Source organism: Artemia franciscana, chromosome 15 (assembly GCF_032884065.1).
Source record: "Artemia franciscana chromosome 15, ASM3288406v1, whole genome shotgun sequence".
NCBI lineage: Eukaryota > Metazoa > Arthropoda > Branchiopoda > Anostraca > Artemiidae > Artemia > Artemia franciscana.
The window spans coordinates 41,081,654-41,097,818 of record NC_088877.1 but is presented as its reverse complement, the minus strand read 5'-3'; the positions used below and the strand labels follow the sequence as shown (position 1 = coordinate 41,097,818).

The window sequence follows — 16,165 nt, the reverse complement described above, 5'->3', positions numbered from 1 at the left end:
AGTGATTATTTCAATACTCGCTCTTTTCCTAACATTGCCATGGTTTTCCCAAAACAAGATTTACTCATGAGTTTAAAAAAATCTTTCTCAAAATTATATGTTCCCTTTTGTCGTAATTTGGAATTATGATTGATATATTCCTTTAAAAGGGTAACTCAATAAATGCTAGTTTTCTATGTACTTTTTTCAATACTAAGCAATGTTTTAAATAAGATTCTAAATTCTTTTAATGCACAACATAGCTTATTTTATTATTTAAAGTTATAATTGATTTATATTGAAAATGTTCAGGAGCTGGTGGCAAATCTTTATGTAAATTGTGTAACTCTCTTGGATATTCTAAACCAACTTCATAAATGGCTCCTACATTATCCTTATTCATTTCTTATTGAACGCAATCTTTCAATTGTTGGTAATAATCTGAGGTGTCGTTTTCTTTTAAATGGTCGGGTACACTAATAAAGGTAAAGTCTTTTTCAGGTAAATTTTGTGACTAAAAGATATGGAGATATCTCCTAAGTGATAGTTACATTTATGCTAAAGTGAAAATAACACGATTGGATGGAAAACATACGCCAAATAATGATGAAGCTACTTTAACAAGTAATGGATTTATTCTGTTCAGAAATGTTGAATATATTATCAATGGAAAATGTATTAAAAGTATTGATTATGAAGAACTACATTTAAAAATTTCATAAAATTTTCAGACGACTATATTCTTTCAAGATATTAATCGTGTTTATAGAAGAGTTACACATCAAATATATAAAATTATAAAATTGGGAGCTCAAAATTTTTAAGTAGATGTATTTTTTAGTAATGCATTTATCATGGATGTTACCAGTATTACATCCCTGTTTACCCATAGCCATTCAATTAGAAGTCGGATTAACGAAGAAGGCGGAACAATTAAATGCTGGATTAGGAAAGGGCAGCTCATTTGAATTAACATTGGAAGCGCGTAATACCTATAAAAGTGGAATACGCAAAACAATATGGTATTTGACCATATGAACACTGGTACAATTGAAGTGAGAGTAAATGGATATAAATATGCACAAGAAGATTTGAAATGTGATTTCGGTAATGCTAATGAAGATTATTCTAACGCTAACGATTTTTACAGTTAGGATATGAACAATGTTGATACTGGAACTAGTGAAAGTTACAATGATTTTAAACAGTACATCCTTTATTTTGTTTTGTCGTTTCAAAGCATGAATCGAGTATTTATCGATGTGGATTAACTGCTGATATAGAAATTAAACATTTATTAGATCAAATACCTGCTAATCCATATAATATTTACTGCGTTATTTTTCAGAAAGAAAAGCAATCAAGGAGTTCACTGATAGTATATATAGTATAACATATAATTATATATAATATATAAATTATTTTCGATTTGGAAATTTGTTTAATCAAATTAGCAACTAATAAATGGAGAAAGTTTTAAGCGAAATGAAAATGGAAAATATATATTATCGAGCTATTAGGAAAGAAGATTTAGACATTGAATTTAATACACAATTAAAGGAATGAAATGTATTACAACTAAATACGGTAAGAAAATCCAAATCATTATTGATTTTTTAAAGGTTAAATGGTTGATCTATTTGCACCTAAGCGTTTTGATTCTAAAGCAACTGATCTTGAAAAGAAATCTAAGAAATTGTATGATTTTAAAGGTTATTAAAAGAAAAAATAAAGATAATATAAATTATTTAGATACTGATATTGAACTATGCACTAAATATTAAACCATATTAAATTATGACATTTTATCAATAGTATGGGGAGAACCGGATATGATAAGACTATTTTTTAAATTATATCTAAAATTCCTATTTCACAAAACCTGTTTCGATTGTAAAGCTCAGGATGTAAAATTGTAAAAATATCGGAAATTTTAATTTAAAATAGTGTGAATACCATTGAAAAGGGTGTAAATTGATTGGGTGATCTAGATGGAGTGTTTAGCTCGTATTTTCAATGTGAGAAAGTTTAAAAATGACCAAATTTTATTTCGAATGACCTGTTTTCATTTTGAACAATATTTTTGTGCAATATTTGATGTTGGAATGATGTAAAATGGGCTGAAAATTATGTAAGTTTAATGGATGAGTTAGGTCGGGCAGAAACCCCATTTACTATGCTACTAGCGGGACTTGACTATATCCTACTTGTCTAAAATTACGCCTATTGTGTTTTTGCCATTTATGAAAGAGATAAAAGGTATTGTTTTGTCCTTCCTAGGCACCTGCAATACGATAGTATAATTCGTAGCAAAACCAAAGATCGAAGAACCAAGCTTACAATCTCTGTGTGGACAAAACATTGCTGGGAGCTCAAGCATGCCCTTACTGAGTACCAACTACCCTGAGTGGACCTTGAAAAGTGTATAAATAGAGCTCCTTGAAACCAAAGAAGATCGATAAAATCAAACTAATGAAGATGAAGGTCGCGATAGGGATCCTAGTTTCAGGTTGAGGAGAATGTCGAAGAAATTGTCTTTGGAGGTGGACACCAATCTAACCTGTTCTTCAGATTTACAATACCCCCAGATCTCGAATATATTCGATGCAGATGAATTTCTTACTGCATGGCGGCGGAAGAAGCTACTGCATGGCGGCGGAAGAAGCTCGTGGGTATTTTTTTTTTTTTTTACCAATAATCACTGAAGAACAAAAGAGCCCAAGCATCAACTACAGACTTCAAATACTCGCCCTTTCTACATAATATCACAATGGCATAGAGTTTAAGGACTGCGTAGAGCATAAAGGGTAGTGGGAGCTCTCAACAAGAATATGCACGAATTCCCGGTAGAGTTTCTTCCACATAGCATTCATGAGCCTGGTTCCTCGATCTACGGTTTCGCCAATAACTTCTTGTCAATAAAGACGTTAATGTTGTCATAAAACTTTACTCTTGTCAAAAAACGTCAACCTAAATTATTAATACCGCATGAAGCCATCTCCGATTAGATTGCTAAATCTATTGCTTTCTCTTGAATCATTTTCTTCTTCCTCTTATAGGTGTATTCACGCTAGGGGAGAACCAGCTTAGTTTTTTTTACGGGGTGTTTGTTTTTGTTTTCCCTCGAATTTTGTCCCTCCTTTTTGTTGTCAAGTTAAGAGTTTGAATAAAATTTGCCTACCTCGTCTTTACAAGTGATGGGACCTTAATGAATGATAGTCGCTTTAAATAATGTACGTTCCTTAAAATAAATTTATTAGAGCGAAAGATTTTGAATAGATCTTTCTATTCTATTCTGTGACATCTTTGTATAGCCTCCTGTATTGACCCGAAGTCCATGCCCTTCTTCGAAAAATATCAACAAATTAGGCTTGAAAGCAAGGCTTTTTTTAGTGATTGATGTCACCATCTATTCTGGATTGACTTCTGGATGAAAATTCCTAAATTTGTGGGTTATAGTCCTCGCCTCCGTGTAACAAAGTTTTACAATCCTTGACTACAAAAGTCCTGATTCATTTTTTTTCACCGCACCTATTTTTTTAATAAAAATGATATTTATTAGAAAAAGATGTAGGAGACAGAAAACAGATAGTGTGGTTAAAATCATCACGCAATATAACTTATAAATGGACAGTTCAACGAGCAGCAGATTGAAGAGTAATTAAAGCCGTGCCAAGATTTTTTATAACACCAAAATCGTCGTTCTTCTTCTTCAAGAAATCGGTTTCTTTGGGCTTTTCTAGTTGATCTTCAACTATTCCAGATGTCATATTTTCACGCATCAAGACGGCTATTTCTTCTCGATCACTTGAAGAACTACCGCTCTCCTCCTCATAGCCTGCAAATTAATGAATTATAAACGGGAAAACGTTTGAACTACCAGAAAGTGGAATCATGGTGTTGATTTTAAATAAAGATAGGTATAGGTCTAGATTAGGGGATATTGAGTAGGAAACATGTTAACAAAATAATCCCTACTTCATACTATGCTGAATAATTGTACCTATTATATTTTACATGCAGACCCGCAATAATTTACCCCCATCTCGCAGAAAGTGCAAATATTTAGTCCAAATTGTATCCAGTGTTGCCAATACATTCCACCGACCGTCACTTGTTTTTCCGGTTCTTGTTTTGTCAGAGTTGATCCAATTTACGGGTACACGAGTTGAAACAAGAGAAACATTGGGAGAATATAAAGGAAAGATATAATATCGGCTATATATATACACTGTATGAGGGGTGGGGGGATCGGGGGTAAATTATAAATTTCGCTGCAGGCAAAATATATTAGCTACAATTATTCTGCACAATATGAAGCCAGAATTATATTCATAAGCTGTTTCTTTCTCAATATCCCTTCATCTAGACCAGTATCTAAAGATAGTCAGATCCATAGATGGCACCAGTGAGCTAGGGGGAAATGGCACCTACCTACCGGGAAAAGGAAGACAGTCAAAAACTATTTGAGACAGAGGCCTTTGTTGGTTTCCCCCTCCACTCTCGTCCCTCTTGTCCTCAGATCTATTTAGAAAAATCATTTTGGTTTAAATTAAAATGTAGAGAGTGTGGGGAGCTTATTGCTAAACAAATTCTTACGTAACATCTGAATTTTAGATACGAAATGAGGCAGAACTCACCGGGTTCTGCTGCATCAGTCGTCTACCCTTGCTGCGGCGGGGATTGAACCTCGGGACCCGTATTGTCAAGCAGAGAATCTAACCACTGTGCTACAGAGGTTGTATGTTAGAGGCAGTAAAAAGCCAGCTATCTGGTGAGATACCTTACCATATTTCACCTTGTTTGATTACCACATGCATGAATACAAACAAGCCTTCAGTATTGACGCGAAAACAGACGTTGCTACTTTAAATTATTGGGGGTCAGACTTTAGACCTTAAAATCGAGCTAGGTGACATTTGATGCCAAGAGTTTTCCTATTTTGAGATGGACAAATCAAACACAAGAAAAAAGTGACGAGAAGACGAACATTTTCGCGTTAGATCTCATCCCGTTTCAACAAACTATCGTCCGTCATTATAGTTTAGTAGCTAAGTAAAGAATTATAAATGGATTGTCTAATATTTCATTTACCCAGTTACCCAGGTGATCGTCCACTTAGGAGTAAACATTACCATGTAAAAAAGAATTCTTATAAAAGCATTTAAGCAGGCGTCCATAATCCTCAAAGGACCGCAATCCCCTTGTTTCCCTGCATCACCTCTTTAAAACCCCTGTCTCAAATATAATTAGTGGCGAATCAGTTTCAAACATATGCGTTTCAACGGTAATTCTGATCCGGATCTTTTCTTCAAGCTTGGCAGACGAGCCACGTTATCCCTGTCATCAAACCAAAGAGCGATTAAATAACAATATGCTCGTTTAGGGCTGATCGTCTCCTCAATTGGGAGAGTGTGCCATAGCGTTTCACTTTATCAGAACTAGAATCAACTTACCTATTAGGTGATCAACAGCATAGAATCCGACGGAAACAATATGTACTTTGTTTGCACCTTTTCCTCACCACCAGGTTTTGACTATGCTTCTAACTCATGGGTATAGTGAGAAATTAGTCTTTTTTGACCGAGTTAAGAATAGACACTCGCTAAAGAGGATCGAAAGGTTGGGTTCTCCATGGTTTCTGGGTCCCCTCTTTTCTTTAGCCATAGTTCAAGATAAAAGTCAACCTTCTAATAAGAAAAAACGGGTCCAAATGGCTAGCAAATGTTCACTAAGGTCTGTCAGCCAGGGAGAACTGATGGAGCTGATAAACCAGGTGAGCATCAACCCTCAAGGTCTACGCAAATCTGCACACAACACAGATGCCATGTAGCAGTTTAAAGAAAATGAGACCCCGTTAATGCTTCCTTTAGCCTTCAAATGGATATCATGAAAAAATTGATGCTTTGATAGTCAAATTTAATCTAATAAAACAAATAATTTGTTTATATCCTGATAAAAGAAACCCTATCATCATGCCAAGTTCATCTTTAAAAAACGATGATATAAAAGGAAATGCATAAAATTCGTCGCTTTTGGAGTCCAACAGGACATATATAATCTGAATATATCGATCACAGTCTGATATTGAATCGAGTCCAGATTTACAAAATCAGGTGGTCACATAAAGGGACTGTGAAAACTGTTTCAAAACCGCATGGGGAGGCGCTCAAGGGGCCTACTTTTATTGAAGTAGCGAAGTATAACCCCGCGACGGTCACACGGTCTCACCACTAGAATGTGGACCATTTGCGAGGTTAATATCAGTATCAGGCAAGGAGTCACAAGTCAAGATCAGCACTTGTTTCTTCATCAAGGTTAGCTGTGGCTTTGTTGTTACGTCCTCATATGACAGTGTAACAATAGTCATATGTAAACTCGCAAAGCTCAAAATTTCGCTCCAGCAGCAGGCATCCCTGCAAAACATCGCCTTTTTTATTACTTGCTCTTGGAACAACACGCTTGAATGTGCTTTTCCAGTCCAACTATTTTTTTTTGCTTTAAAGGTCTTTTCCCATCGAACTCGATAATAGTTCCATTAGAAAAGTCAATCAACATTAATTTTAGGGTTATCTAAAAAAATTGCAATAGTTATGATTTTGGTATCATTCGAACCGGAAAAAGTTATCTACAACATATAGAAAATGGACCAAAATCGGTCGGGCCGAAATTGATATTTTTTCGTCTTTTCTTCTAAAGTAACGCGACTTTAAAAAACAACTTGCCCTTTCAAAAGGTCAGGGATATGAAAATCTGGTACACAGATCTCAAACATGTACTTACTTCTATGTTTTGACCATCCCTGAGTCATTTTCCCTCCCCCCACATATTCCACGACGTCAGATATTCCACGAAGTCAGATCCACACAGAGAAAATGTACACTTCCTATACCGAAATGCAAAGGAAAAGTCGTTTCCTAGAATTTTGCGTATATTGCCCCCTCCTCACACACCCAATCAAAAAATTGCTCGGCACACATCTCAAAACTGTCCCGCATCTGCGATGTTGTTCAACGCGGCAAAGCTCATAAAAAATGACATCAAAAATCTAAAAACCAAAAAGAATAAATTACGAACTGCTGAATTCACTAACCTCACATGAGAACTTGATATCATTTCTACCCTCTAGCCTATGTTTGCTTCTAAGCGAAATGTTCGTCGGTAGAGACACGGCCATAAAAATTATTACAAGTGGACATGCCATTCTATAAGCTATGCGCTTGCACGTAGTCATTTCTTCCTTGCTATTTGGAGTGGCTTTTCAAATGTATCATCACTATTCCTCCAAATTTTTGGTTGATACCTTGAATTTGCTGGGGTTTTGCTCCTCGTATTCTGAAGTTTTGAGCTTTGAGAAAAATTCTACCTTTTATTATGAAATTGAACTACAAGGAATTGCTACTGACTGTCTGATCCAACACGTGGCGGACAACGTTGATCACAACAAATACACTCGCGACGGTAGAAACACCTTTCATGGCATGGATATCATTGCTGCTGTAGTCCAAGGGCTAAAAGTCACCTTAAAAAGTATCCCTAGGCGGGAAGTTACCGCTGAGGAGATAAACGCAGCTGGAAGAATCCGAATATTCCATAGAAAATAAAACGATTCTGTTCTTTGGCTTACGTTGTGGCATCTGAAGTAATCTAGACCAGGTTGGAGTGGAACCATGCAATCAGCGTGGTTGGAGACCATTCCGTTAAAGCCAAAGTTTAACGAAATTTCTATTGAACATATATCCAGTCTGCAAGTCTCATGAAAATCAAAACTTCATTGTAGGCTCTTAAATTAGAATGAAGCCACGAAACTTGAACAGGAAAAGTTTGGATACAGTACATGGGCATGGCTGCCATTTTTCCAAATTTCCTCAGAGCTGAACGTACAGGTCAAGGAAAACTTGATTTACAACTAGTTTACCTCGCAGCAACTGGTCGCAATAACTTCACGAAGTCGGCAAGGCTGTACCCACAGCAGATGAACATATTTGAACATTCAAGACCAACACTCTTCCAGTCTTTCGAAAAGGGTTTACAGGTTGTGAGAAAATAAGACATATTTTGGGTCGATTTATCTACAGATCTGGTCACGGAATAAGAACTGAAGAGCAGTCTAAAAACATCAACCGGATTGACTACAGGTAGGGGAATAACAGAGACTTCAGTGGGTAATGGGATGTCCAGTATATGCACACGTTAATCATCTGATGCAAGAACTGACGGATGTTTCGTATCACACAAGCGACCAACACAGAGAGTGTTATTATTGATTTTTGTACTTTCCAATTTGCAAACGACTGACGCAACCGCTTGCAAGTGAGATCTTTCAATGGAAGAGTTCAGTTTATAGATGTTGAAAGAGTTCAATTTATCTAAAGTTCAGTTCAGTTGAGTTTACCTATGGGCGTTACCTTGTTTGGATAGATGTAGGACGCTATTTCTATTTGTTGAACAATGTGGAGGGTGTTTTTTTTTAATTGTTCTAATTGAGGAATAAAGTAACGTATTTTTAAAAGTGAAATGGCTTGACCATAGGCCTGTGCGTTAGGATCTGAAGGTGTATTATTCTCTGAGTAGAGTGGGACATAATTTTTGGCTTATTTAAATTAGACACTCATTAAATTAGTAACTTATTAAATTGGTGGGATGGAAAAGAGTTACTCACCCCTCCCTTGTAAGTGCCGTTGCCTGTGACGTAGAGGCTTCCTCTCTTGCACTGCTGACGCTCCACCAGCCATTGCCCGGACAGTCAACTCATGAGGGAACATTTTTGGCAATCCAGACTATAATTAAAAATTCCAGAATATTGAATAAAAAAAGAAGCAAAAATAGTGAATAATTACCTCCCCTACCTCATCAAAAATACTAAAAGTTCAACATTATCCCTCGTTTTATTCAAATTTTCATAAGGTTATGTGACTTTTACTTGCGTTTACATTGAAGTTACAACCCCGACCCTCGTACCAGGGTCAATCGGAAAAAAACCCATAAGATTGTCACTGATAAGAATTTATTGTGGTTGCTGTCAGAAAGTTTGTTCATCTTGGGGTTTTCGACGTAAGCTAGGGTTTAGGAATATAAGGGATTTGGTGGCATCTCAACATCCCCCTCTCAGCTTCTAGCCAGTTTTTGCTTTCACCCCTTTCTGTAGACACACAAATTATCGCACTAATTATTTCTGCTGACAAATAAATATCACACAGTGGTAATGTGGCACCGCAGCACAATCAAGTAAAAAAAATAATACTCGCTTGAAGTTGCTTTTACAGAAGGGGGGTTACATTGTAAGATCTTACTTTTAGTAAAAGATTAAAAAATTTCAAATCATCATGCGCATTTTTTTTTTAATATCTCTATCAATTGTTTGCATCAAAAAAGAGTCAGTAATTTCTCTCTAACTCCAACTATTTTTGAATTTTGAAGCAAGTATGTCAAGTGAACATGCACGTCCACTTCTTTTTTCTAAACTTATTTTAACGGAATAAATGTTAAAAAATCACACATGAAATAGCAGAATCTTGCATATCATTTACCCATTGTAACCACAGAATATAACATTATCAGCTTTAATCGCAAAAGAAATTTGACACTGATGCATTTGCACAGCTTAGTTCTAATATTGAGCTCGATATCAGCAAGAAGACCTAGGCTCAAAAAGAGACTAAAAACTAGGCACTGATAGAAATCAATTTTCATTTTAGCAGGCTGATTTCCCATTCCATGAAGAAAAACTAGCCTCCGTCTTTACTTCTGTTTCAGATCAGATATAAAAACTGGCTTATACGGTCAGCTGATTTCCGGTTAACGACGTCGTTTGGTCACTTTCACTTAACGAAAGTTACCGTCTTCAATTACAACTTAGCTTAAATGAGACATTTACATCATATGTCCTCACAGGCCTATCCATCCAAGAGCCTCTAGGGCTCTTTATAAACTAACGAATGAAATAATAGGCAAGAAACCGATTCAAGATGAACCTGTAAGAAATTCTGATGGAGTTCTCATCAACGAGCGATCAGCTATTGATGAAACATGGGTCAACCATTTTGAAAAGCTTTTTAATAGAGTACTGCCTGATGAGCCTTTAGACGTACCCTCTATAGCTTTCTTCAAGCTTGACATCAATACAGAACACCAATTCATGGCGAATTACTGACAGTCGGAAAGAAATTAAAAAACGGTAAGGCACCAGGAGAAAATCGTATCACGGCGGAGTTGATAAAGGCATCAATACGTTCATGCATGTCTATATGGCTGTCCTTATTCTGAAAAATTTGGATGACACAAAAAGTACCAACATATTGGAAGCGCAGCACACTCATAAAATTCTTCACGAAAGGTGATAAACACTACCTGGGAATTGGAGAGGCATCACTATCTCGTCCATACTTGGTAAACTTCTTGCACTAATAATCCTCCACAGAATACGGAGTCCACTCGACAAGTACTTGAGAGAAGAGCAACATGTCTTTAGACCAGGTCATTCCTGTATAGATTTGATCTTCACCCTAAGGGTGCTCATTGATGATAGCCGAGAGTGGCAAAGCAAATTGTACATGACATTTGTAAACTTTGAAAAGGCCTTTGACTCGCTGCATCGTAATACTTTATGGAACCTACTAACCTTTTATGGACCCCTGAGAAGTTGGTAGCCTTCATAATGGCTCTATAAGAAGACTCTGAATGCTGTGTCAAAATAACAGAAGGAAGGACAAGATACTTTCGTGTCCTTTCTGGTGTTAAACAAGGCTGTGTCTTTTCACCTTTCCTGTTTGCCCCAGCCATTGACCATCTGCTCCGTAACACTGACACCAGAAGCATACAATTAAACGTAGAACACCAGATTATTGATTTAGACTTTGCCGACAATATCACACTCATTGAGTCCTGTAAACGAAGACTAAAAGAATTACTAGAAGCTGTACGTGACAGAGGCCGACTTATGCGACTAAGAATCAACGCTGATAAAACAAAAAGTATGTCAGTAACGGATACACCTTTACACCTGAGATCCGATGACAAGCACATTGAGCAGGTTCTAGAATTTAAATACCTTGGAAGCACAGTGATAAACACGGTTTCTATTGAAAACGATATATTATGCCACCTCGGGCAGGCCTCCGGTACAGTCAATAGACAGAAACCTGTATGGAGGTTGCAGAGTTTCTCTCTCCGACTCAAACTTCGTCTATTCAATAGTAACGTCATCTCCTTCCTGTCATATGCTCCTCAAGCCTGGCATCTGAATAACACACAAGAAAGGCAAATTTTAGTTTTCTAGAATACATGCCTCCAGAGAATAGTAAACATCCTTTGGTCACGAGAAATCTCTAAGGAGCAGGCGAGACGGATGACTGGACAACCCACAGTGACAGATGTCATTGGGACACGTCGGTGGAAATATCTGGGGCACGTTCTTCGTATGGACGAATCCTAGATCCCCAGAAGTGACGTTCCAGAGACAACCTGAAGGAAGAAGAAGAAGAGTCAGGCCACAGAATACGTTCAGGTTCACCTATCAGACGGACCTGCAAAACATAAATGCTTCCCTTCAACCAGCGTGGGAAGATATCCTTGCTACGGCGCAGATGAAGAATGACTGGCGGATGCTTGTGGAAGCCCTGAGAGTCTCTGGAGGCACAGGAGGATATAAGGTCTAGGGTTTTCCCAAGTTATTGTGAAATAATAACATACTATAGAATGGGCTCATCATAATATTGATCGAGAAGCATGGAAAATAGCCCAGGGTATTTTAATTCAATTTAGGAGATACTTGCAATCAGAAGCTTAAGAGTGAGCTTAGCTTTGACCACCCCAGAATCTAGCACAAAAAAGCAAAATGATTTGCATAAAGTTCTGGATATATTCCAGCGAATATATATAGCCCTGTCTCACATGTATGATTACTCAGACCTCAATTTCTAGCCATAATCACGCAAGACCAATCAGGGCTGCTAATAAAAAGCAAATTATGACTGGTGGAAAATGACTGTACATAGATGTCTAGCTATGCACGCATGTGAATTGGACTTATGGACAACACCGACCAAAGATATGGATATGGCAAGAGAAAATTTTTTTTTATTATGTCTTGTGTTAGAACTTAGCTTATAGAAGAAATTTGCATACATTATTCAACTTTATATAAACAAAAATCTATTACACCTCAGTTTTACTTACTATTCTAATGGCAATAGGAAGTTGAGTCCAGTTGTCTAATAGATAAGTTCTTGTTTTACTCTGTGAAAGGAAACAATACAGGCGAAAATAAAATTGCATGCATTTTTCTGTCTTGCCTAGAACGTTAAAACATATGATACGGTAATATGTCTATAGGTTATAAAAGTGTGCTTACAAGAACTACAGAAGTATCGAGTTTATCAGCCAATTGATTATTTACAAATATAACTAACCTCATGATTCAACCGTCGTAAATTATATTTTTTAAACGCAGAAAAAAAACCAGCTCTTACATAAGTTGAATTTCACGCGGGAAGAATTTTCCATGGGGGAATTCTACGGGGGAACTTTACACGGATATGGAAGGCAAATTTCCCTGCATAATTTGAAAAACACTAGAACTTAAATAAAAAAAGAACAAGCTTTTTCAACTAAAAGCAAGGAGCAACATTAAAACTTAAACCAAACATAAGTTATTCCGTATACGAGGGGGGCTTCAACCTCTTCAATCCCTCACTCTTTATGCTCAAGTTTGAACTTTGTCTCAATTCTTCATGAACGACTCCTGAAACACAGTGGCCGTTTGATTGGAATAAGAATGTTTTTCAAAAGCACTAAAAAAGTTTAGTGTAACCAGCAATGGTTGGAGGAAGAAAGACAACCCCCTTATATAAGGATAATTTATGTTCATTTTAAGTTTTAATGCTGCTCTTTATTTCCAGTTGAAAAAACTCGTGTTATAGTTTAATATCAGCAGGAAAGAGTCGGGAAAAAGCTACTGTTAATGCCAGCTTTTCAAACCTAATTCTAGCCTTTTTCACTTTCCTGCTTCTATAATGTAATTCTGACGTCAAAACCAAGGGCAAACACAAAGTATTCATAAATCTTAGCTTTTTGTTGACAGGAGTGGCTATGCTGTGGCTCGGGCATCAGTCTCAATGCTCCTTATTTAAAGCTTCAAACCTAAAAACTCCTCAAAACAGTAAATTCACATGAATTATCGGGCATTTATTAGTCAAATTATCAAACTAAATGCGTTTTTTATCCTCCCCCCTCAAACTTTTTACTACCCCCTCCCCAAAACCAAAAAAAATCTTGCGCATGTATCTGAATTGGAAACAAGTCGTAATCAAGAAAAATTTCTCCCTTTTAAACTTGTTTCTGAAAGAATGTGTCAGATGCGCAATTTAATTTTTGGCAAGTACCTCTAAGGGTATTTACTCCCTAAGGAGTTTGTTTAAAACATCTATGAGTCACAGTTACACAGATGTGATCTTTCACATGTGAGTTTGCTCTCTTTTCTTTTTCTTCTCTATGTATATGCACACGTAGGGCTTTTGCACTTTCTTTTGTATGTTTTAGCTGTTTAGTCTAGTTTTTCATTTGATAAAAACTTTCAGATATGAGGCCAACATTCGAGTTTTTTATCCAGTTTATATCCACCGTCAAAGGTAAAAGCTTATAACCATTATTCACACATTTCTATATCTTCATTTTGTTTGCTTAAGACTATATGGTATTTACTGATATAACTAACGCAGTAATTGTTTAATTGTATTGCGTATGTTTGTTTTTGTATTAATTATACTATTACGTATAAACTGATACAACTTACGGGTAGTTGATGCGCCAATTTCCTCATTTTTGCTAAATCATCCTGGAAACGGGACAGAATAGTTGGTGGAGGAACCTCTTGTCCTTTATACGTGTACTCCCATAGAAGAGTTCTAGCTTCCAGTACCCAATCATAAGCTATAAGCAAGGCAGCCTAGAAAATGTATAGATAGTGTGAATTAACAAACAAAGTAAAAAACAAACCAAGCAACATAACAAGAAACTTCAATAAATAATTTTGGTGCACAGAACAAATTTCTGCAAAAAATATCTGATGAAACGGGGCCATACACACGGGGAGGGATGTCTTAACCAATTAGACTCTTAGTAAGGCCGTAACCGGGGGGGGGGGGGTAGGGGGTTCAACCTTCCCCCAAATGCTTCTCTGACTCGTAAAAAAGTATAAAAATATAAATAAAAAAATTTATGCGTTTTTTGTTTTTTTTTGTGTAAAACCCCTAGAAAAAAAATCCTTGTGTAAAACACCCCCCCCCCCCAAAAAAAAAATCATCGATACAGCCCTCAGAGTCTCTCAGTTTTCGTACATCAGACAAAAAAATATAAATCCATAGGCACAAGAGTTGAGGCAATAAAAGAGGGTGGGGTTTAAAATACAAAATATAAAAAAAGACACGTTAATTTACGCTAAAGGCTAAAGTTGGACTCTTTCTCACAACTCTAATTTTTAAAACACAAAAAACTTTAGCATAAAGAGCGGGTAGTTGAGGAGGGGACATCCGCTTTCATATACGGAATATTTTCTGTTCGTTTTAAGTTTTAATGTCGCTCCTTACTTGCAGTTAAAAAAAAACTCGTTTTTTATTTAATTTCAGAATGTTTTTGAATTAATTTGAATTAAGGTTTTGAATTTGGCCCAATTACATGAATGATTAAAACGAAATTTGCACATTAATTTTATTTTTTTTAAACTAATAATAACCTTATAATAACCCAAGTTTGATTTTTGTTTCAGTTGTTTAAGAATGAATCCTGATTCGCAAAGGCTCTCTAATTATAATAATGGCCTGTTTTAGAAGCTAAAAAAGAAACTTTGGGGAAAGAACGAGCTACTGAGAGAAAAACCATCTCATATACGTTATATGTTCTGTTCGTTTTAAGTTTTAATGTTGCTTCTTACTTTCAGTTAAAAAACTTGTTTTTTATTTAATTAATGAGCGTTTTTTATACGATGTCGGGAATCAGCTCCCCCTTCATAGAAAATTCTCTTCCCCCACGAGAAATTTCTCCATGGAAAGATTCACCCACAAAACTTAAATTGGCGATTTTTGCGGAACTAATTTTGTAGGGCATAGAAACAAAACGACCAAAGAGGTCGAAACTATTTTTATGAAAATGAGAGTCACAAGCTAAGCAATTCTCAAATGACTGAAATGAATGAAAGAAAAGATCTTTAAAAGATGTAGGCTACCTAAAAATTTATTTTCGTTTTCAGTCTTAATTTTATTAAATAAAAAAAAACATTTTTTTTAACTGCAAGTAAGGAGCGACATTAAAACTTAAAACGAACAGGAATTATTCCGTATATGAAAGGAGTTGTCCCCTCCTCAACGCCAAGTAGAACTGTGACAAATAGTCAAACTTTAGCGCAAAGAGCGAGGCGTTGAGGACGGGAAAACCCCTTTCATATACAGATTACTTTTTGTTCGTTTTAAGTTTCAATGTCGCTCCTTACTTGCAGTTAAAAGAACTTGTTTTTTTTTTTATTTAATTTCTGAACGTCTTTAAATTAATGCATGTTTTAATTTTGGCTCACCGCACATAAATAATTAAACCGAAAATTGCATATGAATTTTTTTTTGGCTAAATGGCTTTCTCGTATATTTGTTCTGACGATTTTGAAAAAAAAATCGTTGTCGTTAAAATTGTTTTTTTTTATTTGATTTCTGAACTTTTTGAATTAATGCATAATTTAATTTTGGCTCACCACACAAAACAAAATTTGTATATACATTTTTTTTGGCTAAATGGCTTTAACCATTTAGTTTTATGTTTGGCAAAATGGCTAAAGCCATTTCGCCAAACATAGTTTTAATCGACAAATTTTGATAAAAAAGGGATGGAGGGAGAGGCCTAGTTGCCCTCCTATTTTTGGTTAGTTAAAAATGCAACTAGATTTTTTTGTTTTTTTACGAACGTTTTTATTAGTAATAAATATACGTAACTTACGAATTAACTTGCGTAACGAATTTCTATATTTGTATAATTTTATCATGTATATGAGGGGGTACGCCCCCTCTTCAATACCTCACTCTTTACACTAAAGCTTGAAATTTGTCCCAATTCTTTAAGAATGACCCATGAGTCACAAAGACCATAGAATAAATAGTTGAAATTACTAAAAATGCTTTAGCGTAAAGAGCAAGGTATTGTGGAG

General features: G+C 36.0%; 2 protein-coding genes across 4 annotated transcripts in view; both read right to left on the bottom strand.

The window, feature by feature from the left end:
* The window catches only part of LOC136036490 (zinc finger protein 182-like), a 187,099-nt gene that overhangs the window by 140,933 nt on the left and 30,001 nt on the right, over positions 1-16,165 (bottom strand). The window lies entirely within an intron of this gene.
* On the bottom strand, positions 3,513-13,950 carry LOC136036493 (uncharacterized). The gene is made up of 3 exons (XM_065718764.1): positions 13,772-13,950; positions 8,642-8,759; positions 3,513-3,817 (listed from the first exon to the last, which is right to left on the bottom strand). Exons 1-3 carry the CDS (start codon positions 13,796-13,798, stop codon positions 3,615-3,617), a joined length of 348 nt encoding a protein of 115 aa, XP_065574836.1. The 5' UTR covers positions 13,799-13,950; the 3' UTR covers positions 3,513-3,614.